This window comes from Passer domesticus, chromosome 8 (assembly GCF_036417665.1).
Source record: "Passer domesticus isolate bPasDom1 chromosome 8, bPasDom1.hap1, whole genome shotgun sequence".
Taxonomy (NCBI): Eukaryota; Metazoa; Chordata; class Aves; order Passeriformes; family Passeridae; genus Passer; species Passer domesticus.
In genome coordinates, this window is record NC_087481.1 from 50699515 (window position 1) to 50726289 (window position 26775).

Genomic DNA, 26775 nt, shown 5'->3' on the forward strand with positions numbered 1-26775 from the left:
CAGGATCAGCCTGCCCTCTCAAACAGCAGTGTCCTCACACTGCTTGGGACACAGCTCTGGAGCTGGGACATGCCCTCCTGGCCTTCTGCAAGTGCTTCTCCTTGTGCTGTTTGCAGGACAGCGTGTGCAGTGCTGCTGCTGAGCACTTTAGCTTGTGGCTAATGTGGTGTAATCTGTTTGTGAGTTCTTTATTTTAATGCACAGGTATTAATTATACCTGTGGGCTGCACAAGGAACAAGGCAGGCTTGCCTGGGTCCTGGGGAAACCCTGCATTTTTACCATCCTGCTGGCTTTAAGCACGACAGGTACACAAACATCTCTGTGTGATTCAGGAAGCAGAGTGCAAAATCTCATGCTGGAGACAAAAATTTAATGCTGGACAGGATTTATCTATGTGCATCCATTTGTCAAGTAGAGATGATGTGAGAGATTGGAAACTCATGGGGTTTTGGGCTCTGAGTACAGCTGGATGAGATCTTAGTGCCTCAGGGATCTACACGAGACCTTCCTCCTGACATTCCTCCTGAAAGCAGGTGATTCCTGAAGCCTTGGATAGATGCTCAGACATTCTCTGGCAGCAGCAGCACCCACCAGCTCTCCTTTTGTATGAGACAAAGCACTTTGCAAGGTAAGAAAGTCATGGGGCGTTGGGAGGAGATGGGAAAAGCCAGCCTGATATTAGGATCTATGGGATTGTCTTGGAGAGATCTGCTAATCCAGCAGGACACTACTGAGCAGTTTTTGGAGTTGTTTTCTTTTTAAAAATGTGACTTGAAGTTCCTGGCTAATCTGTGGGCCCTTTCTCTTGTAAATTTTAATTTAAAAAGAGTAAGTAGTTAAGTGACTTGGGTCTCTGACATGATCCCTTATTAAATTCACTCTCAGACTTGCCATGATTCAATCAGAAATATTTAATGAGCCTTTACCTGATGGGAGCTCATTCCCTTAAGGCTGGGTCAGTACTTGAGGCTGGTCCAGGCTCTGGGGAGGTGGGGTCCCTGCAAAGCCAGCACTAATCCTGTCTGGCATCACAGGAGCTCAGAGGATGCTGTCTGTGCCAGCTTGTCATGAGTGTCTGGGCTGCTGTTGCTGATGGAGCTCTGAATTACTCTCTGAATCCTGGAGGTTGCTGGGTGAGCTTTGGCTGGGCCACTGCTGACTCCAGGAGGGAGCCCGTTTCTCCTTTAAAAATGGGATTTAAGCAACTACCATGATTTTTACCCCCTTTAGTCTTACATTCCCTCAGCAAGCAAAACCATGCCTGTTTGTGGTAAATGTTGGATGGCAGCTGTCCTGCAAAGGCTGCAGCAGGGAAGCTGGGGTTTGATCCCACTGTGCCATTTTCCCTGCATACCAAAAGCCAAGGCCAGCCTGTAAGAGGTCTGCTGATGCTCCCTGTAAAGCCAGCTGGCTTCTTCAGCTTCAACGCGCCTGCAATCTCACTCTGCAGTAAAGTAAATTAATTTGACTCATACCTGAGACATCTTACATAAACATTCAGGCCTTATCCACTGCTATGATGTAATTTTTTTTTCTTTCCTTTAAAATCTGTCACTTGTGTCTTACTGTGAAATCAACATGCTCACTAGCAGCCTTGCTGTGCTAGTCAGGAACACCCAGGAGTTTTTGTGGGCCTCTGTGTATCCAAAGCAAGAAATGTGGAGGTACTTAAATGAGAAACTTGCTAAGGAAAATGGTTTGTAGCAGGAAATTTCCCTCCAGAAGAATATGGAATTTTGCTGGGGACACTTCAGGCCCCATGGTGGCCTGGCTCCAGTTGGAGGATTGCACTGGAATGTCTAACAAAGCAGCAATTTTACCAGCTGGAGCTGACACAGGGGTGTCCTAAAGCAGCTGTAGGCAATGGGGCAGTGATGCTGGGGAAGGACAAAAGCAGCTGCTGCTGCTGTCCATTCAGTGCACAAAACCAGCCCCCAAAATCGAGTTATTTGGGGATTCCTGGGCTCAGAGGCTGACAGGGCACTAAGGAGCTCCTTGGCAGGTTTGTGTCAGCTCGGAGAGGAAGGGAGTGGGACTTGGCCCAGGAATTCGTGCTGTAGCTCCAGTGCCTCCCCAAGCTGTCTGTGGGAGTGGAGCCACCAAGGGATATTTCACAGATGTGTCTGTTTTGGTGTCCATTCTGTAAAGACCTCAACTGTTTTCTTTAATAACTTTTTTTCTCTCCTTCCCAGCTAAAGCCCATCCCGGTTTTCCCTCAGACTGCAGCAGGCAGTGAGCCTGCACACCGTTGCTATCTAGTGGCCAGAGGAAGGTAGTGGAAGGTTTTTCACTACTGTTTAAGATGTAGTGCACTGCAGTTGTAGACTGCATAGCTAAGCATTTGTACTAACTAATGTATTGGGGATTTGATGTACTTGAAATCTATTGGAAAGTAGAGCAGGGACAAGCCTCATTACTGATAAAACCACTGGTAACATAATATACTCAACATTTTATTATAAAACCCTCTAAAGCGCCACTTTATAGGTCACAGTTACAACAAAGGAAATGCCTTGAGTTAGGAAAACAATGGGGACACAGAGACATTGTTTAACATTTCTTGTTTGGGGAAAGTGTGTCCTTCAGGACCTGCCTATGTTTACCATTCCCTCATGGAGCCATCCCAGCAGGAGCACTGAGGCTGACTGGGCTGTGAAGGGGCAAGCAGAGCTGCTCTTGTCCACGGCTGTCTCAGTAGCACTGTGAAATGTCTGGACAACTCCTGGAGGATGACAGTGGGGTGTCACGGGTATTCAGGGCACAGAGAGGGGCTCTTGCCAGCTCATCATGGGCCAAAACAAAAGCTTCATGGAGTCTGTGGCTTTCTGGTGCTCTGGAGAAGGAAGTCCCCAGGATCCTGAACCATAAGTCAGCAGTTTATTTGCATGATTTTTTCCTATGTGCAAAACCTTGCACAGGGCCAACCTGCCAGCTGAGGCTCCAGAGGCCTGGCATTAGCAATTCCTACATCTGCACCACAGTGGAAACTAAAGGGTAAAAAAAATGGGAGCACAGTCACCTTTCTTGCTTCCAGGATACCCTGACCAGGTGTTTTGTTGCTCCCTGGCTCTGTGGTCCTTGTCAGGCCATTCTCACTCACCCCAATGCCAGCACCAGCTCTGGGTATCAGCCCTGTGCTCCCACTGGCTGTTTGGCCTTTGTGTGAAGAAAGAACAGCCCTTTAGAGGAGGTCTCAGGCCTGCCAAATATTTTCAGGAGTGAGGAAGGTACAAAAGATTTTTCCTGTCTGCCTTTACCTTGGCTTTGGTGTAGCCACAGGACCCCAGAGACAACCCATCCTGGGAACTGGTGCTGCTTTAACTCTGTAGGGTTAGAACAGCTCCAGCCCACCCAGTCAACCCAGCTCCTGAGCCTGGGTCTGAAGGGCCCTCAGAGGAGACAGGAAGAAATGTCTCCAGGCCATGACACGTGTCAGCAGGTTACGGGGAGGGGAGGAGTGCATAGATTTCTCAAAACCCACTGCCACCCTTCAAATTTCAGTGTCTTGAAGTTTAGCTGTTCCAAATCTCCAACCTCTTTCATTAGAGAGCTTGGCTAGGCCAGAGAGGGGTGGGCTTTGTGGGCCATACTGCCAGGGCCCAAAGGCTGTATTAATTATCAGGAAATAAGGGTGACAGCACCAAGACGTCCAGCAGAGCCCTGGCAGTGCAGCCTTACTGCAGTGGGGAGGGACACAGGGGCAGAGGGATGGCTTCAGCTGCAGCTCTGTGAGGATCAGACACCGTCACAGCATGGGGACTGCTTTACCTCCCCTCACTTGGGAAAGGGGATCCCTGAAGGATGCACTGGGATCCAGCTTTCCCATGAAACAGGTGAGCAAGCCCTCCAATATTACTTTTTTCTTTTTTTTTTTATTTCTTTTTTTTTTTTTTTTTTTTTTCAGAATAAACTCCTCAGGTGAAGTAAGATCTTCAAGAAAGCTAACTGAATCTGCCTGGAGGTCTTCTTTGCTCAGAGCTCTTGGTGCTGCCAGTCTGTAACACAGCTTACAGCACGAGAAGGTGAGCAGCTCAATATTCTAGCAAACCTGCAGCTGGTAGGAGATGCTGGAATGCATCAGGGCACTGATTAAAAATGCCCTGGACAGGCTGCTGTGTGCTTCTCACTCATGTCTGAAGAATTGCTCATGTATGGGATAGCCCTTGGCTGAAGGCTGGATGAAATGCAGCTGAGTGATGACTGGCAGCAAGACAGGTTGACAACTTTAGTTGATTCCTATTTATCAGGACAGGTACAAACCCACCAGGCTGAGGAACAGCAGAGGTTCCTTCTGAATCCACTACAGTCACTAATATAGAAACCTTAATAACTCATTGATAAACCTTCAGAGTAGAAATACACAAAACACCCCCTATGTACAGTAACATTCTTGTTTACATCAGCTGGGTTAGGACTTTGATGGAAGGATTGCCACTGGTTGTTATCATTTTAGCTACGTGATTGGGATTTGTCTGGAAAGAGCAGGTTCATGAGGGGTAACTCGTGTCAGCAGCTGCGGGCTCCAGCGCTGCGTCTGAGCCGCGGGCGCGACGTGGAGGAGGCACTTGGTGTGTGGTGGTGCTGAACACCCAACCTCCACCACAGATGGTTGAATCCCCTGGGCCATGCGTGGGCAATTCGAGTCTTTAGTCCGTCTCTGTACAATGAGCTTCTAACTAGCTCCCTTTTTCTCCCATTCCTGCCAGGGAATAAAGGCAAATTAGTCAAAATGCAAAGCAGGCAACCATAAGATGCACGGGATCAACGTGGTTGTCTGGTGCCCAGGTGATTTTGGCTGTGGGGTGGGTCAGGGATATCTTTAAGCTATAAACAATACATGTATTTATTCATTTAAATTGTAGGCAAAGCAAACACAGGAAAAAAGACTGGAGGAAAACCAGGCTGACATGTCTGAATTGTGTGGTCAGGGGCGTTTCCCAGACATGGGACCCCCCCACAACCCCATCCCACCACAGCCAGTTTGCTCCACTGCCAGAAGGGAAGAGCAGAGGCTGTCCCAGACAGATTTTCCTGCTGTGCCTCACCTTAGCTTTCTGTAGGACTGTTCCCTTCCCCGTGACCATAACAGATAAGGGCCGGTTTTTTAAAGCCGTTGCTGAGTTCACCGGTGAGTTCTCTGCACTGTTTGCTGGACTGGCACCTTTTGCCTGAACCTACAATAAAAATCACAGAAATGGTTATGACTACAGACTACTGAGAGAGATTGCTGCCTTTTCCCACCATCTCCTAGTCACAGTGTCATCCCATTCACATGGAGGTGCATTTTTTCAGTGACATGCCAATTTCACAAAAACATCAGGGGAGTTTATGGTGTGTTTGGGTTTTGAGGACTCTAGAATTAGAGATACAGAGCAGGATGCAGGTGGTGGAGATCTCCATTTCATGGAAAACCCTGAATCTTCTCCTGCAAAAACCACCCTTACCTCAGCCAAGTGCAGAAGGAGCTGAGTCCAGACCTGCATGGCTCTGGAGGGTGTTGCTCAAGGTCCCACAGGAAAATACGACCATTCTCCTGAGCTCCATCCACCTTTCACTTCCCCATTACTGCTGTTACCTCATTAGATTATTATTACACAATGTATATTATATACAATAGTCAATACAGACATATAAGCTATATATTCATACAAGATTGCATATTAAATATAATAATGATGCTATTATTAATTATTAATTTTTTAAGCAGGCTGAGACTGTGTGACTGCCTAGCTGTCAGAAAGCTGCTGTGCCTCCCAGGGATGCCCCACATACCCTTGGGGCTGTGTTCTCCAGGTGTGTGGTGTCCACTGCTGTGCCCAGTGTCACGGGGCCAGATTCTGCCTTCTTCAGGTTCTCCTTCACCTCCACCAGGCTCAGCTCCAGGTCCACCCTCTGGCTTTCCTTCCTTTTGCATTCTTCGTCTATCTCCTTCAGCCTCTGCTCCAGGCTCTTGTCTGTGTAGGAAGAGGAATCTTGGTGCCTGCTGGGAACCTGGGGAGCTCCTGAGGGGAGCAGGGATCAGGGATCCCATAAATTTTCCTTGGGTTTTATCTCAAGAGGGACTGTGGCTCTTGCTCTAGTGCAGTCTGGCTCAAAGCACCAGGTTCCCCCCATCTCTTCTGGTCCCAGAAGGGCCAGGTTCATTGCCCCCTCTTTCTCCAAGGCCCCACCTTGGCTCATTCCCACACCTCCCACCTTGCCCTGCCCCACCTGTGCTGCCCCCAAGCATTTCCTTCAGCTCCCGTCTCTCCTTGCGCAGCTGGGTCAGCTGAGCTCGGATTTCATCCTTCTCCTTCTCCAGCCGTTCCTTCTCCTCCGTGAACCGTTTCACCTCGGCCTCTGTCCTGTTCTTGCCCAGCTTGGTTTCCACTGCTGCTGCTGGAAACAGCCCACCAACAACAAGCTCAGTCAGGGGGGAAAAAGCAGGAGGGAGAAAACCTTTTCAGGTGCTTGAAAAGAAAACAGGGGAAGGTCTGAAAAGTCACCAACCACTAGAGTCAGCACACAGACTGCTGGAGAGTGGAGGCAAGTTAAATCACAGGGCACCACCTCTCTTTAAGCACCCTGGGGCCACCTGAGCAGCTCACCCACCTGGCAGGGGCATCTTGGGCCGGTGTGCAGGCAGCAGCTGGGGACTGCCCGCTGGAACTGGGCCCCCTGGCACCTCGGGGACCACAGTGCTCTGCTGCTGGGTCTGGATTTTGATAGCAGGCACCTGTGGCACAGCCTGCTCAGGCTCTGGCTTCTCTGGGTGTTTCTGGAAAGGAGAAACGAAGTGGGAGGATGAGGTGTAGGGAAGTGGCTCAGTGATTCAGCCTGGCCTGGTGTCAGAGTTTGGGCAGTACCTGCTCCGAGGTCTCTGCTGCCTTAGCACAGGGCTCAGCTTCCTTGGCCGTGGGGGCTGTCTCAGCTGTGCTCTCGGGGGCAGCCTTGTTGGCAGCCCTCTCTAGAGATGGTGAGCCGAGGGGGGAAGACTGGCATGACATCTTGCCAGCACAGTGTAGTAAGGACTTCACTGGGGTGAGATCCAGATACACTCGGTCTTGATCCCCCTCCAGTTTGCTCTCACCCTTGGGCACTTCTTCCTGCAAAAGAGAGCATCTGCTGCAACTGGAAGTACAAGAAACATCTTGCTGCAGAACAGCACTATCTCAGGCAATCTGGAGTACTTTCCAAAAATCTTAGAGGAACTAAAATGCCAGTCTCTGAGTCATTCCACAGAGGCCTTTTTGAAGTACTGAAGGAAAGGCCCCTCCTGTTTTCCTTCAATAGGTCTCTCTGATGGCAGCAGCAGCCCCATGCAAGGATATCACACTGTGGTACATCCAGCAACCCATGCCACATTCTTTGCCTTTACTGAGGTGACAGTCCCATTCCCAGTCCCATTCCCATTCTTGTCCTTTCACAGAGGACTTGCTCTTACAGGCATAAAAAGGAATTTTGAAAGGCTAGGCTCCAAAAGCCCATTATCACCAAATAATCCATGCTGTTTGCTGATGAAAACTGTAGAATTTCATCCCAGCTGTCTGAGGATCCCTACAGCCCCTTTCTGGAAACCTCTCTCCCATTCCTTAGCAACTCCTCTCCATACTTGGTTCTGCTCCATTGCAAAGGCCATGATCTCCCCAGGGGCTGGGAATCCCCCCCTTTCACTGCTGGAGACTCCCCATGGGCAGATGTTGGCTGTGGTCCCCCCAAAGCTCCCTGCAGCAGGGCAGCTGTCTTACCACAGGCAGGTCTGGCAGGTCCACGTCGTCGTAGAGCTCGTCCTGCTGCACCCTGCCCTTGGGGAGGTTGTCAATGTAGGCATTGGGCTCAGAGTATTTCCTCTGCATTAGGCTGTGAACAGGACATCCCATCAGGGGGACTGGATTTGCTGCATTTTGAGACATCTGAGAACACCAGTGCTGAGGTCTGGGCAAGGCCAGGCAGCCAGATGCAGGAGAGGAGAAGGCAGAGCCATACAGAGCAGAGGGGTCACTGCTGCTGCTGCCGCGTAAGCAGCACCCACCAGAGTGGGGCTCTGCTTCCCCTGGGCTCTCTCCTTTCTCACCCAGCCCTCAGCCTCAGCAGCACAGTCACCCTGCCCCAGTGGTGTGATGGACTGGGTGGCTGAGAGCCCAAGCTGCTTTTGCAGCCACTCAGGCACATGCCCCATGGCAAGCTGCAGCTCAGCCAGATGCACCCTGGTGGGACAGGGAGTGCTCTCCTGTCCCAAAAGAAAGTGACTGAGCTGCAGCTGTGAATTTACCAGCTATTTCCATGCAAACCAACCTCCCACAAGTGGAGAGCCCCCTGCTCTGGCTTGCTTTCCCTCTACCAGCCCCACACAGCCCCAACCCATTACCAGTGACTTACAAGAAGGAATTCTTCGCAGCGCTCACAATGCAGGACACCCTGTCAGCATCCACGTAATCGTAGGTAAATTCCTCTGGGTCTGTTTTGGAGCCTGACTCCGACAAGAGGAGGCCCAGCCAGTGGCCCATTTCCTCTGAGGACTTTGCCTGCAGGGTGATCAGACAGACAGGACAGGTTGCAGCAGTGGTTTCTCTGCACTCACAGGGCTGATGCTGGCTTAGGTTGGGTAGGGAAGCATGCTGGCAATCCCCTGGGCTTCCAAGGGGAAAGATGAACTGCTGGGAATTGATATAAACCTGAGGCTACCTTAAAAGTACAGTTCTACGTATGGACTGATTCAGAAATTTGGCAGCTACATAAATGCAGCTCTTTGCTCTGTTCCTTCCTAAAATTTCAAGTTAGTCTGCATTTTCCTTTCAGTCATGATCAACTCAGCTGTCTACAAGAGAAGTGTCTGGGGCTGGAGATGCTGGCAGGGAGCAGCTGTGGATGAGGAAAACCTGTGGGTTTTATTTTGCACCAGCAGAGTGCAGCAATGGGATTGCCAAACAGAGGCAAGGAGACCCGAGCCTGAGAGGTCCCAGAGCACAAACCCCTTCCATGGTTCTTTGGAGAGAAGAGAGGAGCTTAGAGCATCAGAGTCTGTTGCTTTAACATGGTCAGTACCCAATGGTACTGACCATGGTCAGCTGCAGTGAGCAGTCTGACATTTTGCAACACAAAGAGTTAAATTCTATGCCACGAAGTCAGCTCTAGCAAACAGCCATGTGCACCTCCCAGTGCAGGGGACTCCACCTGAAGCAAGAAGAAGTTGGCTGATGCAGCCACTTTTGCACTGATTTCAGGAGTCAGAACAGTAACCACAAAGTAAAATTCAGGACAAGTGAATATATATACACTTTCCAAACTGGGAAGTATATTTTAAGCTTTCAGTCTGTTTTATTTAGCAGAGACTTCAGTCCCTGGGAAGCCTGCCAGCCAGCCAATCCGTACATTGAGTCTGACATCTCAACAAAATACATATTCTTCCATTCACAAAATGTAAATTTTCCCAGCACCTCTTCTTCACATCTGTAATTGGGCAAAATTTCTTAGATACAGACAGACCCTGAATCAGAAACAACAAAAACATCTTCCAATTTCATGGCATGCCCTCAAAGCCAGTTGTTTAGCTATAAATATTCCACCCACTGGAAAAATACAGGAAATTGCTCACATTGTCCACCTCCCACTATAACCATGCTGTCGTCAGAGAGAAGTAAGATTAGAGATAAACAGTCCTGGATGCAGGCAAAGGAAAGTAACAGATGGAGATGAATTCACTTGCACTTTCAGGGGCAGATCTGTGATAGGATTACTTGGGAGTGTGCCCCATGGCTTTGGGGCTCTGCTGTCAAAACATGCAGTTCTCTGCTCCTCCTCACCACAGCCTTAAATCCCTCAAGTGGCATTGTTCTCATCTAACATTAGCCATCTGCAATGCACTCCACAGAACTTAATTATCCAAGGTTATTCTGCAGTGGGGGGAGATGGGAATCTCCAGAGGACCCCCCTAAGATGAGTGCCTAAGATGAAGGCTGAGAGGAGCCAGCATCACACACAGCCTGGATTACCAGCGAGGTAGACACAATTCTAGGTGACCACAGGCAGATGAACCAAAGTCCTGCTCTTCAGGCTCTGTTTTGTTGGAATGATGTTCCTCTGGAGAAACTCACTGGCATTTAGACCTCCTGAGGTACCCAAGCTGAGGATTTTAAGTGGAGCTTTCTCTGAGACAGACACCCTACCTCCAAAACAACCCGTTCTTCCCCGTTGTGCAGGATGCGGAAGGAGTAAAGATGATCAGGGCTGGGCTCTGGGATGATCTCACAACCTGCCAGACTCAGGGGCAGCTGAGCCAGCTTGCTTCTGTTCCTGTCCTGGTAGAAATGGAGGTGCCCATCTTTTATCTGACACCACCGTGACTTCCACTGGCTGTTCACCAGCACATTCAGGTAACCTGCAAGTAATCACAGCTCATTAGACACATCTTCCATTTAATCCATATTAATTTGTGTGCCTGGGGATGTCTAAGGGGTAAGTTATGAGATCACCACACAACACAAAGTCATAGGCACCAACAAAGAGCAAAAGCACAAAGACAAGCTGTCTATCCACACAAAACAGGGTGAAAAGGGTAAAAAATCTTGAAAATGAGACCCTTGATATTCAGGATAGCTTGGGAGCAGCAAGTTGGCTGCAGCTGGTTGGACAAAGTTGGTCCCAGGTGGTAAATACAAGCTCTCCCTGCAGGCTCCCACACCCTGGGCAGCACAAATTCCCTGTGTGTGCATGTCTGGCATTACCCACCCCTTCCCCCTGGGTCACCCTGGGAGCCACAGGCTCCACAATCTGCAGGGATTTACTGGCAGGACCACCTGGCACAGGCATGTTTGAGGAGGATGATGATGCCTGGTACTCATCCTGCCCTGCACACTGAGATCCAGCCCTGAGGCAAATCCCTGCAGAGGGACTCGTGCTGCCACTTACTTGAAGTCTCCAGGGATCTCTCTGGGCTATCCAGGGAGCTGGACTTCTTCCTCCCGAGGTTCATCAGGTTGCTCAGTTTCAGGCCAGTTGTGCCTTTCTTCTTAACTACCAGAAATGAAAAAGACACGTGTGTGACTTTCCCAGCTCCCAGCTGCTGTCCCAGCTGGGGGTCCTGCCCCCACCTCACACACATCCCTTGCAGAGAGCAAACCTGCAACTCAGGGACAGGCTGGAAAAGTCCAAAGCCCAGGGAGTTCAGGAGGAAGATGGCACCAGTAAGATCAGTCAGGGATTTGTGGAAGATGCTAATCTGTCTACTTTACACATGGGTTGGCTCTGACCAAAGGCCAGTCACTGCAGGAGCAGTGGGAGGTGCTTGCACAGCTCTTGCTGGGCATTTACCAACCTCCCTTCACTTTCCTACAGCATGAACAATTTAATTAAGGACCATTACCCATTAACATTTACTATATTTAAGTATTTTCCTCTCTAAAACAGGGATACAAGATGGGAGGGGGAAAGTTTATGTCCAAAGAACCTCTTCTCCTACTGAGCACATCAGTCAGTGTGTGAATAAGCCTGTGGAACCAAGACGTACTCCTGGTAAGAATACCAAATTCCCAGGCAATGAATGCACACAGCGCTTTAATCAGGTCTGTTTGAGGTGCAGGAGCTACAGAAGGGTCAAGGGCCCATCTTCCCTGTCATTCCCAGGGCAAAGCTTTACCATCTTTTGCCTCGGCAGTCTCCGCGTGGCCGTCGGTGCTGCTCCCGCTCTCGGAGGCTGCAGAGTATCTCTCAGACACCTCCACCTGTCAACAAGCACCAGGCACAGGCTCCACGGATGCAGGTGACCCATTCTTCCAGCCAGAACGTGCTGCAAGGACCTTTCCCCCCTTCTCCTGTATTATGAGGTCCCACTCTCTCTGCAGCAGACGCTTTCACCCGGCCATGCCCAGCCAGCTCACTCACACTGTGCTCTTCCCATTGTCCTGAATGTGCCCCACCCCAGCTGGGCTCACCTCTGAGGAGACAGTGGCACCACTGGGGCTACCCTATGGCTCCTACCCCCCTGCAGCCTGCCTGGTGGGGGCATTTGAGAGTCCCTATAGGGGGCATGGGCAGAGGAACCAGCCAGGTGCCCAAACAGGTCCAATTTGGGTGCCCACCAGAGACTTAGGAAAGTCTCTTTGTCCTCCCACTGTTTTGGAACAAGCTGCTCCCAGGGGAGTGTCACCTAAACCTGGACTAGAGATGGCCCAAGCCCTGGCATCAAAGAGTCTATGACCCTCCCAGAGCTCTTGAGAACACAACCATCCCATTGGATGAGATAGCAGCTCCTGCCCTAGACAGTGGGTAGCCAAATGCTGAGTTCGTCTGGGAGGGAAGATATGGCAAATTTAAGATGGTTCCAAGAATGCTCCTTTTCAGCAGCACAGGGGTCTGGTTACACTCCTATCAGTCTTTTCTTAACTAAAATTAAGGCACCTACACTACTGTCTGTTGAAGGAACAGGGCTGAAGCCTAAGTGCTATCTCTGTCTGTAGAGACAAGATGTACCTTTGGGTAGCTGAGGCGCTGCGAGTCTGGGATGTACTGATTGCCTTCACTGCCTCCTTCACAGAGCAGACCACTGGTCTCTTGGATTACCTGTGCAGAGGGAGAAGCCAAAGCCTGTGAGAGATCCTGAGAGTAACAGGATCAGTTAATCTCCCCCAACGAGGACAGGCAAAACCACATCAGCCTGGGAGGCCCGTGGTTTACTGTCCCTGTGACCCTGGGGACTGTCCTGGTGCTGCATCAGGCATCCAGCAGCAGTTGCTGGATCCAAGTCCCCGTGAGAGGCTGCCAGCAAAGGCAGCCCTGGCGTCTCACAGCCCCAGGGCTGTCCTGGGCTCCAGGAGGCTCCTCCTGCTGCTGTCCCAGGGGTAGGGTGACATTTACCCCTGCCCCCAGCCAATTCATGCTGGGGACCCACCCCAGACATTTCCCCCACCGCCCCCACCACAGCAGCTGGGCTGGGAGGTCCCCACGTGGCCTCAGCACACTGAAGGCAGCAGGGAGCTGCAGCAAGAATCTATCCCAGGACATGAAAATGAAGTGGTGTATTTGTATAAGGGCTTGTAGCGTGGAAGGGAGCCAGAGCACACAAGGACAGGGCTGAGATAAGATCTGCTCTCCCAGCAAAGCATGGGAGCACCAGTGGGACAAATCCTGAAGGTGCCACTGACCCTGAGCCACTGCTCTGCCTGGTCCTTGCTCTGCAGCCCCAGCACGATGACATCAGCATTTGTGGGGATGATCTTCAGCTTGTGCTCTTTCTTCCTCACTTGCTTTTCCTTGTGAATGACTGTGCAGCCCAGCAAATTCACATCCAGCTGGGGGTTGTGGTCCTTGGAGCTCTTGTAGCACTGGGGAAGGAAGACAGGAGCGGGTGAGAGGCAGAGGAGGAGCCTTCCTGCCCACTGGCATGAACTCAGCCCCACAAGGGACTCGTGCATTGAGTGCACTGAACACAAGAAGGTCCTACAGCTCTAACAAGTCTGCACAGACTACACGCAGGAGATCCCTGATGTACAGGTACACACATGTCTGACTGCATGCACATATGGTCTGAAATACCTTCTACTGACACAGGATCAAGTATGTGGTTAGCCTCTGGGGTAAGTATCCCTTCTGCTCAACCACCTCAAAAAGATTTCCTAAAAAGTATCCCTAGATATTTTGGAGGATTGGGATTTTGGTGTCCTTGTGCCCCTTCAGCAATCCCATGCCCACGTTCCTTCTAAAAAAGGACTAAGATCCCCAAATCTCCAGGACATTGTTTCTGAAGCATTGCTTCTAGGGGTACTTTGTTTTTTGCCAGCTCATTAACATGGTCTGAGGTGCCACTTCATTCCTCAGCTCATAAAACCAGATTGTTTTAGACAGAGAGTAGAGGATCTGCTCACCAGCAACCTGGTGTCCTTGATAACACACAGTTGTTTTGCCCACTGTCCCAGCCACTTCTTTCTCCACAGGAAGGCACAGATGCGGGCATCCTTCATCAGCTCAATGGTGGCCTCTGGGGATGGCCACTGATGGGTTGCTGACTTGCCTTTGCTGCTCTCTTCCTCATCGTAAGATTCGTAGGAACTACTAACAGCTTCACCATCTTCTATAACAAAAGCAAAGCTCTGTCATTAAATCCATTTTTAGAATAACTCTGAGCCAAATGCTTCCCTCAGCCATGCTCACACATGCACAAGCTTCCAGTGCAGGGATGTGTCTTTTGAGGCTCTCCTCCAGGAGGATAATTAATAGGGAAATTACCCTCATAGATCCTTTTTTCTTTCTAGCCCAATATGAATCTCATTGCAGTATTTTGTGCCTAATAGCTTCTGTTAGCAAACACTCAAAAGACACTTCTCGGTTGACCACAAATCTGAGAACATTCCCTTAGACATTTCCTGATGTTTGCTGCTTTCCCCCTAAAGATGTTTTTACTACTTTCCACTTCAAGCCAAATACACACAATTTTAAAGACAACAGCAAGCTACAATCAGCCCTTGTCCTCTAAATGCCAGAAGTAAAAATGGTATTTGCAAGGCCATGCAGCAAGCAATGATCTGTTGTATTTGAGATGTCATTCACATTCCCTCTCTGGTCGAACAGATCCCCCTCTCTCTACTCAGCATCTAATGGACAGCAAGGGCTTTGAAGTAATACACTATTGCAGCACCAAAAATCAGTCATAAGTGGAAAATGTGAGGAGCAGTTACAACATTTTTTACTTCCATTCTTAAATAGATTGCTATGTTACTGGGATGAGTTGTAATTTTCAATACTCAGCTCTAAGGCATTGCAGAATTTTGGAGTTTTCAGCTGATCACTGGTACCAGGCTCATCAAAAACACTGAAAATGTTCTCCCTAACTGCAGGGGGATTTGCAATGCTCTGCTGGTATTTAGAGCTTTAAGTCACAACATAAGCTTGCAGAGCAATATGGTAACATTGGGGCAACATTTGTGTAGGGTTCAGCATTCTTGTCCTACCAAACAGCATGGAGGAATATTGTTAAATTTCTCTCACTGGAATTTAATCTAATTTGGATTCTCACCAAATCTTACTATCTACATAAAAATAACATTATCAGATTGGTGCAAATGAAAAGAAGAAAAGCTGCCAGAAAATAGAAAGAAAAAGGCATTAGGAGCTTCACTGAAGAACGTTTCAGTTGGCTTTATCTGTTCTTTAAATAAAAGGAACTGGGATGCAGTAATAAAGCTACGCTCTTACTCCAAGAGAAATTTCACTCTACAACCTCCCTCAAGTAATCAAAACTTCACCAATTAAACAAACTTTTTAAAAAGCAAATACTCCCTTTCAAAGTCTCTGAATGGAGCACATCTCCATGCCCTCAGTGTATCAAACTGCTCATCTTTTATGGGAAACATCAGTGCATTCTCACTATGCAGACCTTGTCCACAGGCAGAAATTCAGATGGAGTAACAGTGCAGGTGTTTCTCAGCCTTACAAACACCAAGGAGCTGAAACTCTGCACTGCTACAGGACCTTTCCATATGCAGCAGCAAGGATGCCTAAGGGAATCTCATCTTCCAAAACTCCCTCCTTTTCCACATGGGCCCTCTGGCCTCTTTTGGAAGTCTCTGGTGCTCCCACCTAAGCAGCAGATCTCAGGCTGCCACCTCACTCCTGAGAAGTCCTGGATGCTGTTCTGTGCATCAACCACAACCCCAAGTGTGGTTCCTCATGAGATGAGCTCTCCTCTTCATTGTCATCCTGAGCACAGGGAAAGCCACAAAAAATAATGCTTTGTGCAAAACAGAGAGCAAGGGGTGGTTACTCTCCATGCAAGTAACAGGCAGATCCAGGGGGAGATATCTGATAATCTTTGCTAAAACTGAGGGTTTGGGGGGTATTTTTTGGTTGGGTTTTGTTGTTGTTGTTGTTGTTTAAAAAAGGCACTTCAGGTTTGGAAAGCATGCCATACCCATAGTTATTGTGGCATAAATAACTCCCTCAGTAACCTGCAACCCTGGCCTGGGTCCAGCCGCAGCAAGCCTACCAAAAAGACCTGCACAGTCAAAAAGAAAGAGAAAGGAGACAAAGAGAGAAAGCCACAGATAAGCAAAAGCAGAGAACAAGGGCCTCAATCCCCTCGGCCAGCGAGGCTGTCCCATCCCTGCACGCTGAGATTTCAAACAGGGACAGCGTTTTCAACCCATCCCTCAAACAAGGCATTCCCTTTAAAACAGAATCATCATCATCGCAATTAAAAGCAGCCAGGGCTGATGAGCTGTTGCAGCCAGAATAATGACTGCTCAGTTGGCAGCCACGCTGCTCCTCTCCCATTTTCACTCCGCTCCTTATCGCTCCCTCCAATTATGCAAAGGCTGCTGATAAGGCTTCAACACATTTCAGCCCAAGAGGGAAGGGAAGCAGCAGCCTCTGCTGGAGCTGGAAAATGAAAGGCAGAGCATCCCAGTGGAGGGGTGGGAATGATACTGATGAAAGATGGACCCTGAGACCCAGCGGACTCGCCCACTTCTTCGTTTTAATTAATTCACCCACGTTTGCTCCAGTGTCTCACAGTCCCACCTCTGATGGTGCACGAAACCCCTATCTCCTCAGCCCATCTGGAGGCTTGCTTTGATGTCCTTTCTTGGCAGTGCACCCACTTATTTTAGTCGTGTTCCTATTTTTGTCTGACTTCACTACGCCCATTTGTTTGGGGACACATGGGTGTCTTCCAAGGCTCGTGCTGTAACACTGTCAGAAAGTATCACAGAGGGACTTCTCACAGGAGCTTACAGGGGCAGGACAAGGGGAAATGCATTCAAACAGAGAGTGTAGGTTTAGCTTGGATTTCAGGAAAAAATTATTGACTGCAAACATGATGAGGAGCTGGCACAGGTTGCTCAGTGGGGCTGTGGATACCCCAGCTCTGGAACTGTTCAAGGCAAGGCTGGCTGGAGCTCTGGGCAGCCTGGTCTGGCAGTGAAAGGTGCTCCTGCACATGGCAGGAGGGTTGCAACGAGATTATTTTTAAAGTCCCTTTCAACCCAGGCCATTCTATGATTCTGTGGAAGACCACCAGCAGCTTCCTGGACTGCCATCCCCTCCCTGTCCAGCTTCAGGGGACAGGCATAGAGAGCTGGGAGGTACTGGAGTGAGGCTTCAGCATCTTTGGCCAGGGCAAAGCCAGGCATGTCCAGACTGCCCTTGAGCAACAGCAGCCACACCAAGGTCCCAGATCATCTGCTAGCAGTGAGCACCACTGTGTGGGACAGGTACAAATACCACTGACATCTGACAGGGCACAGGTGGGGCAGGGGCAGGCACGGGGAGCTTGTGCTTGTAGAAACAAAGGGCAGGACAGGGACCTGCAGGACTGCCCTCCTGCTGCAGCCTGATCTCTTGAGGCAAACCAGCATCACTGCCCAGCTGCCCTCTGCACAGCACACCACCCTTCACCTTCTCCTGAGCCCCTGCAGCCTCTGCTGCCACATACCTGCTGCTCCACCTCTCTCCCTGCTCCTCCTTCTGGCTCACCCCCCAAGGAACCACCTCCAACATGAGTTGCCAAAGAGCACAGAGATTCTCGTGATGCTTCCTTCCTTCCTGCTCACACAAAGCATGCCAGGAGCACAGCAGGAGGTTTGTGTAGAAGGGATGTGGTGGGGTCTGCGGAGGGGACCAGTGGCTGAGCAATCACGGCATGCAAAGGCACCACACACCTCGGTGGTGGGGAATCACTGGAATCCTGTGCCCCATCTCTGCTGCTTTCACAGGCTCCTCTCCCCACGTGCAGCTGTGGCAGTGCTCAGTAAAATACAGAGCCTGCCGGTGCAACAGCTGATCACAGCAGCCACAAAGCCTCCCAGAGCTGCCTCGTTTGGACAGTGCTCCCATCGTTTGTGCTTTTCTCTTTTTGCAGAGCTCTCATCTCTCATTTCCTTGGGCATCTGGCTGACCTAGATTTCGGTGGGTAGTGGGTGTATTTGCATCTCGGAGCAGCAGGTTACCAAGGGAAAGCAGAGGTGGGAGCTGGGTGTGCACTTATCACTCCTGCCAGCCAAGCCTCTGATCTGAGGGCGACTTTATGCAGCTGCCTGGATAACACAAGCTGGGTATCCCAGCACGTGGATCCATGGCTGTACTCCAGCTGATCCAGCATGTGCTTTTTTATGCATGGCTCTTAACAATTTATCCACTTTCCCAATGTGCAGCAGGGGTAAAAGAAATCTACTTTATCTTACATTGCAGGCATGGGGATGAGGCTGCAGTAGAGCTTCACAGAGCACCACAGCCCTCACCCCAGCCAAATAACCCAGAGCCTTTCAGCAAAACACAGGCAGAGCTGGGGGTCTCTCCTCTGCACTGAACAGCGCCTTTCAGCTTGGCCACAACAAACCTGAACCTCTTCCCATCTGAGCTGGGCACCATCTTCCTGTGCACTGACACAGAGCTTCAAAGCTCACACTGGGGCTGGAGAGGACCCAGCTTCTCCCAGATAAAGCTCAGTTTCAACAGCCAAGGCTTTAGATCCAAATCTGTCACCCTTAGCCCTCTTTGACTGCCTCCACTCTTGCCACTCAGCTCTGCCCTGCCACACACCCTGCTGCAGCCAAGGCTGATGAGCAGAGATCTGCTTGGCGTGAAACAATCTGTCTCCTATGGGCTTAAATGGATTAGAAAGCGATGACAAGATCAGCTCTGCTATCAGATCACAGCAAGGCAATCTCAGTGAAGGGTGTTCAACAAAAAGGATGAAGGAACACATTGTAAAAAGTGAGAATGTGGGAGCTCAGCATGCAGCAGCCCCCTCCCAGAGGGGTGGGGAGCCCACAGGGGACAGGCAAGGGTGGCACTGTCCCAGGACAGGCTGGGGTGCTGTCCCAGGGGGTGAGGGTGTGTGCAAGGGAACCCACACGCTCTCCCCTCACACGAAGCGTGGCTCTCTAATCAAGTTTACAGATGCTTAAACTGCCACAAGAGACAGAGCTGAATAAAGAGCCAATTATAAAAATGGTTATCACTCCTAACAGACCAGCAGAGCCACGGATTTTGAGCCCCAAGGGGACAATTAGAGCGCTAGGACACGAATGCAAGCCACCAGAGCTTCACCACTCAGTCCTGAATAGAAACTTGTGTTTGACTGCAGTCTATCTGCCAGAAAAACACCAAGACAAAGAGAGCCCACAATGGTTTCTAACATTTTACACTGACAAGATATTGACCCAAGCATATTACTAACTTCTACAGGAAAGTTTAAAAATTGGAGTAATTCAGTAGTCTTTGTTTTCCAGCTAGCATTAGGTCTGTAATATCAAGTGTGATGAGCAGCAGAAAACAAATTTGTCCCAAAAGCTGTACAAAATATCTGTGCTTTCATTTACTGATTCTCATAAATCTCATGTCCTCCACCTCCCACACGAACCCCCTCCCAAGGATCAGCTGGGATATACCATTTACAGAGATGTCATAGGGCTCAGCCTCTTCGTAATATCCCTCTGGGGATTCAATCTTGGGGACTGGTGGTTGTTTTGTTTCGAGAATCTGCAGAACAAACACATAAAAGAAACATGATTTCAGGTAAAAACAGATCCACCAAAACAACAGGACATCCTTTCCCCTGTTTTTTAGCACTCAGGTGCATCCCAGTGGATTAAATCTTTTAGATGTGGTACAGTTAGCTCAAATATAAATTGAAATTACTGTATAATTGCATTACAAATGTTACCTTCATCCATGCTGCTGAAAGCCTTGGGAAGACCAACTCATAGCAGCAATTGCAACCATCAGCCTTATCCTGAACTGAGATTTCTTCCTGTTGCATTGACCTCCCCCTAAGCTGCCCATGGAAACTGGGGATGGCTCTCTGTGCTATGGGTTATCTTGGGAACCAGAAGGGAGGACAATTGGTGCAACCCTGGCTTTACACTGAAAACATAACCTGAGCAGTCTCTGGTCGTGTCTCCAAGTCTCTGACTGATAGAAACCAACAACAAAAGATCTCTGCCTTAGGAACTATATTGGGAATCTTTAATTGTGCTCTTAACAAAAAATGAAGGAAATGGATAAACAACACCAGTGGAAAATAAGCCTTTGAAAAGAGTCCAAGTGCTGGAAAATCCCTGTGGCGCCTGCCAAACCCCTCCCTAAACACAAGCAGGGGCTGGCAGGAAAAACATGTCTTGATCCTTTAGAAATATCAATACATGAGGGGAAAAAAGTGAAGAAACAAACTTTTTATTTTTCAGGTGATTCACAGAGATGCTGGACATGAGGCAGCAGAGCAGCAGCATGAACAGATCAGTAGGATAAGCACAGAGCTTATGTTCTTCCCAAATGCCTGGCACCCCATCTCCCACCCTGACCTGACAGGAGCACTCCCCTGCTCCCCAGTGAGGTGTCCCTGCTCCTCACCGAGGTCCAAGCCCCCCCAGCCAGCTGACAGCAGGATGCTGTGTCCTGCTGTGTTCAGCTGCCCTGGCTGAGGCAGTGCAAACCCTGACAGGATGCCCAGGGTTAAAGCCCCACTCCCCCCAGGAGTCTTTGGGGCAGGTCTCTTTCCAGAGACAGCGGTGTTGAAGGTCACAAATCGTGCACTGTGCCAGCCCACAACTGCCCCTGGGGAAGAGGGGCCAGCTGTGCAGCAGCACTGCAGGACCAGCCCATCTGCAGGCCATGCCAACATCACCAAGTGCAGGTGCAAAGCTGCCCACCCTGCCCCGGATGTTTCCACCAGCAGCTACTGGTGCTGAGAAGCAGAAAGGAAGCTTTGAAGGAAGAGATTTTCTGGCCAAAAGCTGCCCACAAAGGGAAGCTGTTGGGCCTGTGGGAGTGAGGAACCCTGACCACACCAAAGTCACACGTCTGCTCCCACTTGGGCGAGCTGCCCGTGGCTCTGCCAGCCTCCCAAACTTCTGCAGTGTTAAAACTCTTTATGTGGGTCTGCCAGATGCTGTGAGCACACTGAACTTTCCTTCCAGAGACACGTAGAACACTGCTGGAAAACACTGGCCCTCCAAACACTTAAAAGGTTTAGGAACTTCTTGTCCTAATATGTTGCATTAAAGAAACAAAAACAAACCCAGACACTCCAGGGCTTTACTTAATCTCTTCCCTGGCGAGGAAATGTGTCTGTAATTGCCATCTGTAGTGGCCTCCTGCGTGTAGCCAGCCCACTTTGTGCTGTGACCATAAAGAAATTGCTCACACAAAGAAATGCTGTGGGTTTTTTTAGCACCATCCCACAACTGTCAGGGAAGGCACTGCTCTGTTTTGTTTTCTACAGACAGTGAAAGCCTAGAGGGTGCACCTTGGTTGACCAGAAGGTATTTGTTTTGTCTCCTCTTTCCCCAGGGGTGTGGAGTGGTTTACTCTCCAACTTCAGCCAAAGGCTCTATATTGTGTTATTTAACCACGCTGGCCCTTGCAGAACATTTGCCTGTTGCATTATGGCACAAGGAGCATGCAAATATCACCACCCTGGCTGTTTGCATGCATACCACAGGACCTTCCCTGTGGATGGCTCAGGAACAGGCAGAGCTGTCAGGGCTGCAGCACAGGAGAGGCCACCAAGGCCTGCAGAACTCATTGTTTAAAGGCTGCTTTGGGACAAATCCAAAGGAATCAGTGGGATCCAGGTGGGCCACCCCTGCTGGGTTGCCCAGTGACTGCTGGTGTCTGTGGGTGCCAGGGACAATTGGCTGTGCAGTTTTATCACCACATTTCTTCCGTGCCTCGAAAGGCAAGTGTAGAGCAACACCACAGGATATTTGAGTGCCACCAAACCACAGAAAAATCTGCAGAGCAAAACCAGATCTAATCTGAACTCCTCTCCTAACCTCTCAGTTTCTGTGCAAGGAGTTGTGTTCCACCCTCCCCTGCCCAGGTGGCTGTGGCTCCTGCCTGCACTGGGAGCTGCAAATGCAGACAGGGAAGATCCATTTCCCCCTAACAGCAACTACCACTCATTAAAGCTCTCCCCAGCCCTGTTCCCTGAAGGACACTCTGATTCCTTGCTGCCAAAGCTCACTGACACTCAGATGCTCACAGTGAGGAGGTGTTTGACTGCTGCATCCAAGGGAGGTTGACACCAGTGCTAAGCAGCTGGGAGAAGGTAATTCCCAGCACAGGTCTGGGAGAGGACAGGTGCCCTTCTCAGCTAAAATCTAAGATTATTTTTTTTCTAATTCCCTCATTTAACTTCCTGATTGCCCAGTCAGAAAGCTCAAGAGAAATGCCTTGGGGACACCTGGCTGCTGCTTCCCCAGTGGTGCCTTCATTCCACCTCCTGCCCACTGAGAAATCCAGAGCTAAAGGGAGGTTCCTGCTCTGGCCACTGCTCCCAGGCACTCCAGCTCCAGCCATCTGCGTGGGCAGAGCCCTGTGGGGCTGGAGCAGCTCCCAGCAGGCAATCACACTGCATCCAAGAGTTTGTCAGCTGCATCCCATCCTACCCCTTGTTTTCCCAGCTCCTCCAGCTGAGCCACACAGATCCCTGGGCAAAAGTCCTGGGGCCTCACCCTGCATCCTCCTTCCTGGGAAAAGAACAGATCCTCCTTTGTGGCTGATGGATGCACCACCCCATCCTCCTCCATGCCTCCTCCTCCTCCCCATGCATGCTCCCTGCCCTCCTTTCCCTTCACATCCTGAAATCCCAGCTAACAGCAATTCCCACATTGCACCAACTACCAAACAGCAACACTCAGGGGCTCGAGGATGACCTGTGTCTAGGACAGCTGGGTTGGCTCCTGGCACAGAGACAACATCCCACTGAGAGCTGATGGTGTTTAGCTGACTTAGAGCTGCCCTACAGAAAAACCTGCAGAGCCAGCAACTCCTCCTCACAGTCCTGTGGGCTGCACAACCAGAACAACAGCAGCACCCTGTGCACAGACAACACCAGGTGCTCCAGCTGTGAGCAAACCTCTGGCAATGGCCAAACTGAGAAAGGCTCTGGCAGCAAGGGAGGGAGGTCCTGGTACAGCCCAGGGAGCTCCCCACCACCCTCAGCTGAGGGATTCCTGGCTTTTCTAAGATCATGTCAGCAGCCCAGGCACATCTGATTTACAATCCAGGACAGATTTCCAAAGCAACAGCTGAGAGTCATCACCACCTCTGTTTCTTTGAAAACCTCTCTTCTCCTTCCTTGAGCCTGGAGTGCCATGCAATGGGTGTGGGTCCCCTGGCAGGGAGCACAGCCCAATTTGCAGATCCATGGGGAGCTCCCACAGCTGCCTGCCCCACCTGTGCACAAGCCTTGGGAACCACAGGGGCTCCTGAGTGCCCAGCCAGCCCAGGCCACCACATCCAGCTGCACCAACCACATACTGGCCCACAGTCTTTATAAATATGAAACATGCAGCTGGAAATGCCTAGTTCAATGTTTTGTTATTATTTTTAAAATAGAGCTCACCAGGACTCTTTGCCTCACTAACATGCACAGGCAGAGGTGCTTTCACCCAGCCATGCTGCACAGGACCTGACAACAGCAAAGCCTCGAGGGGTTCAGAGCCCCAGGCTGAGGCAGTGAAAAGCAAAGGCTGTGAGATAATTACCTTTGGAGGGGGGAGGTCTGGCAGGCTCTTCTGAGGGGGTGACAAATGCAGTCCTGAGTCTCCATTGGTCAGGGAGTTCTTCCGATCCAGCACTGCAAGGCAGAAACAATTTCACAGGTGACATGTGGCCTTTCCCAGCAGAGCACTTGCTACCCTGGGCTGTGCTGGAGCAGCAGGATGCTATTTCAGTGGGGAGCAGAGTGACAATTACAGGCAGGGCTACCGTGTCATTTCAGGCCATAGCCAGGAACGTGGCACTGGGAGACCCAGCAAAAGAGCTGACCTCTGGTTTTAGGGCATGTTTTTCCTTCTGGAGGGAAAACTGTGAAGGCCAGACCCACTGCTGAGACTTTAAAGGGTGAAGGGAGAAGCAGCAGCATGGGCAGACACCACTCAGTGTCTGGAAGCTCATGGCAGCTTAGTCCTTGCTAGCTCAGATCTCTGCAGACAGGTCAGTACTGCTCCTCTGCCACCTTTCCCAAAAAATGGGGGCAGCACCACACCCTGCTCCCAGGGCAAACTGCAAAGGTGGCTGCTCAGCTAAGTGCACAGTGGCTTATCACAGCCAGCCCTGATCAGCTGTGTGATCACTGCTCAAGGGAGGGCTGCTCTTGAAGCAGCCCAGGCCAAACATGTGGCACGTGTGCTCCAGGTGATCCCTGTCTGCCTCTGGAAAGTCACATTTTCCAAGCAGCTGGATGCAGAGTGATTTAGTATCTGGAGGGTACATTGAAGGCTCAGAAAACTTAAGTTCAATCCCCCTTCTCCTACCACAGAACTCCTGGGTGGCCTCAGTGAGTGCCCAAATCCCATGGCCTCTGAGATAGTGCAGTGATGGATTTACCCCTTCCTTCTCCAGCTACTCACACCAGCACCACAAATCACAGACTGTTTCCCTGCTGGGGCAGGAGGGAGGGAATATTTTTCCCTAGACAAGCATTAACATTTTGCAGGTGTCCTCTGATAAAGATGCCTCTCTAAAACCTGCAGTTTGAAGAGGACTTAGAAGAAGGGAGGAAAAATAAAAAACAGCCAAAATCCTGCTGAAATTCACATCTGTACCAACTGTTACTTATCTGTCCTTTCTGTTCCTTGTAAAAGTGAATGTCACCTGGCATTTGGGCTAAGAGGATCCCAGTAGCCACACCAGGAGCCCTTCACATCAGTCCCATCTCCCAAAGTCCTGCCCCTTGGTGCTGACTCCCAGAAGGAGATGGCATTTGGCTCACTGAAGAGCCCTGTGGACTTGCAGGGTAGAGACCTGCTGCATCTCTCAGGTAAATGAGATCCAGTAAATGATGGTGCCTTCATCACCCAGCGCAGGGAATTCAATTACTGGGCCACAGGAAGGCATCTCAAAAGCTGTGTCTGTTCTGCTTAAATCCTTACCACTGGAATTTCAAGTAGAAAAAAGGAGCAGGGAAATACATTTTTGTGCAGAAATAGCATATTTTAAAGTTTGGAGGGTTGACTTTTGCAGCTGAGGGACTTTGGAAAGCATTTCACCCTGTGCTGCTGGAGCACAGCTGATGTGGGGAAGAAGCTCTGCAGAGCAAGAGAGGTCCTGTCAGCTCAGGCACAGAAGTGTGGTCCCCAATCCCATCACAGGCATGGAAATGCAGCAGATAAAAGGGACAGAGGGAGTTGTATGATCACTGCAAGATCAATATCACACCAGTGGACACTTGGACCCCCTCCATCCACTCAACCTGAAGTGCAGGCACCTCTCCATCCAGGCACAGGGGCAGGATCAGGGCTCTACACCCAGCTGCAGCTGTGGCTAAGACCCCACACAAGTCTCACTGACTTCAGCATTTCCAAATAACTCAGAAGTTTTACTTGGAATAGGGAAGTTGTTGAAAACAGAAAGAGAGAAGTGCCAGGTCCCGCAGGGAGTGCCTGAGTGGGCAGGGTCATAGCCTTGATAGGGAAAAGTCTGAAACAAAAGAAGCACCTCTAAAAATAAATTGTCTGAAATATTCCCTGTGTTTGAGTATGGTCAAGCTTGGCTTTATCCACCCAAATGAGAACCTATATAAAGAGATGTTTCTGTTGCTGCTCAGCTGCTGGGAGGCTGTGTGATCCTGTTATAGAGCATTACAGCATCACCCAGAGGGCCCTGTCTGGAGGTCACACTGGGGCTGCACGTGTAATCTGGGAGGACATCCTGTCTTCAGAGACATTTGAAGTTAGCCCAAGTTTGGCTGCAGGTAGTTTAAAGAACAAATCAAACCAAATAAACAACAACAAAAAAAACCCAAAACAACAAAACACCACCACAGAGAAATAAAACCAAAACAAACAACTGTGGAAGTGGAGCAATCCCAACTATTGCAGGACCAGCACATCAGCAGCAGGCTGCACTGATGAGTCCTTGTCTCATCCCTCTGCATTGGAAACTCTGGGGTATGATCAGCCCCTGACTAGGTGTGCATTTAAAAATGTGTGTCACTAATACTCTCACTCCATGCAATTATCAGCAACCTCTTTCACGGTGAACTTCAAAGAGGAAGAACTTTTTGAGACAATTATGTTCTTTGCTGTGTTACAAATTCAAAACCTGGGAAAACTAAATTGGAAATGAGTATTTCACCTAGGTTTGACTTCTCAGCCTGTACTCTGCAGAGCTCTCACACCCCTGGGAGATGAAGGAGCTCTGCCCTGCAGATGGTGAGGGCTGAGCCCTGGAACTTGCCTCGCAAGGCTGTGACTGCACAGACCCTCTGGGCCAGGGCAGAGCAACACAGCAAACAAGAAATGCACTTTCAAGGTCCCAAAGATGCAAAAAGTGGCTTGTTTTGTGGCCAAAGAAAGCATGAAGGCTTCCTTGAATATTTCAGGCACTGGAGCTTCAAGCCTTAGAAGGCAACATTTTTCTCCCAAAATAAAGACCTCCAAAGTGCTACTTCCAGGAATAACCTCGCAGTGTTGGCAAGCACCACTATTTCCAAGGGAATGTTATGAAAATGGCCCTTCCACAACCAGCAGCTGCTTCAGCCCTCAGAGCTGCCAGAGCAAGGCTCTAACCTTGTGTGCCTTCATCATCCCCTGAGACACGATGAAACCATTAATCTCCAGCTCCCTACCTTTGTCTTGTTTCTCTTGGTCACCCTGCTGTTTATGGACTGTCACTTTGTTCATGTAAATATACTCCTCATCACCACCTGCAAACAAAGGGAAAAGTGAACTCTTTACCCACAAGCTGCTGTCACACTGCTAAGTTTTTCCACAAAGGCAGATGTAAAAAGTGTCTCTGCTGAGCACATTTGGAGAGAGCATGTTGGTTGAGGCAATGTGCAGGAAAAACCCCAAGCA

At 49.9% G+C, this 26775-nt stretch overlaps 1 protein-coding gene and 1 long non-coding RNA gene across 4 annotated transcripts in view; one reads left to right on the forward strand and one right to left on the reverse strand.

Moving 5' to 3' along the window:
- Positions 1 to 2433: 2433 nt before the first annotated feature.
- AFAP1L2 (actin filament associated protein 1 like 2) overlaps positions 2434 to 26775 on the reverse strand; it is a 64615-nt gene continuing 40273 nt past the window's right edge. The window contains exons 3-20 of one of the 3 annotated variants that reach the window (XM_064431366.1): positions 26547 to 26624; positions 23461 to 23552; positions 19360 to 19450; positions 15882 to 15965; positions 13840 to 14045; positions 13120 to 13299; positions 12449 to 12538; positions 11616 to 11700; positions 10889 to 10993; positions 10147 to 10358; positions 8360 to 8505; positions 7729 to 7840; positions 6847 to 7086; positions 6593 to 6758; positions 6212 to 6379; positions 5774 to 5955; positions 5047 to 5175; positions 2434 to 4700 (exon numbers count right to left, since the gene is read on the reverse strand). In XM_064431366.1, coding sequence (XP_064287436.1) covers positions 4674 to 4700; positions 5047 to 5175; positions 5774 to 5955; positions 6212 to 6379; positions 6593 to 6758; positions 6847 to 7086; positions 7729 to 7840; positions 8360 to 8505; positions 10147 to 10358; positions 10889 to 10993; positions 11616 to 11700; positions 12449 to 12538; positions 13120 to 13299; positions 13840 to 14045; positions 15882 to 15965; positions 19360 to 19450; positions 23461 to 23552; positions 26547 to 26624 — 2393 coding nt within the window. In that variant the 3' untranslated portion in view covers positions 2434 to 4673. The remainder of the gene's footprint in view (positions 4701 to 5046; positions 5176 to 5773; positions 5956 to 6211; positions 6380 to 6592; positions 6759 to 6846; positions 7087 to 7728; positions 7841 to 8359; positions 8506 to 10146; positions 10359 to 10888; positions 10994 to 11615; positions 11701 to 12448; positions 12539 to 13119; positions 13300 to 13839; positions 14046 to 15881; positions 15966 to 19359; positions 19451 to 23460; positions 23553 to 26546; positions 26625 to 26775) is intronic. The other 2 variants (XM_064431365.1, XM_064431364.1) reach the window with 2 other exon arrangements.
- On the forward strand, positions 3332 to 5135 carry LOC135306833 (uncharacterized). The gene is made up of 3 exons (XR_010367587.1): positions 3332 to 3440; positions 3906 to 4023; positions 4864 to 5135. It is a non-coding gene; the product is annotated as an uncharacterized LOC135306833 (long non-coding RNA).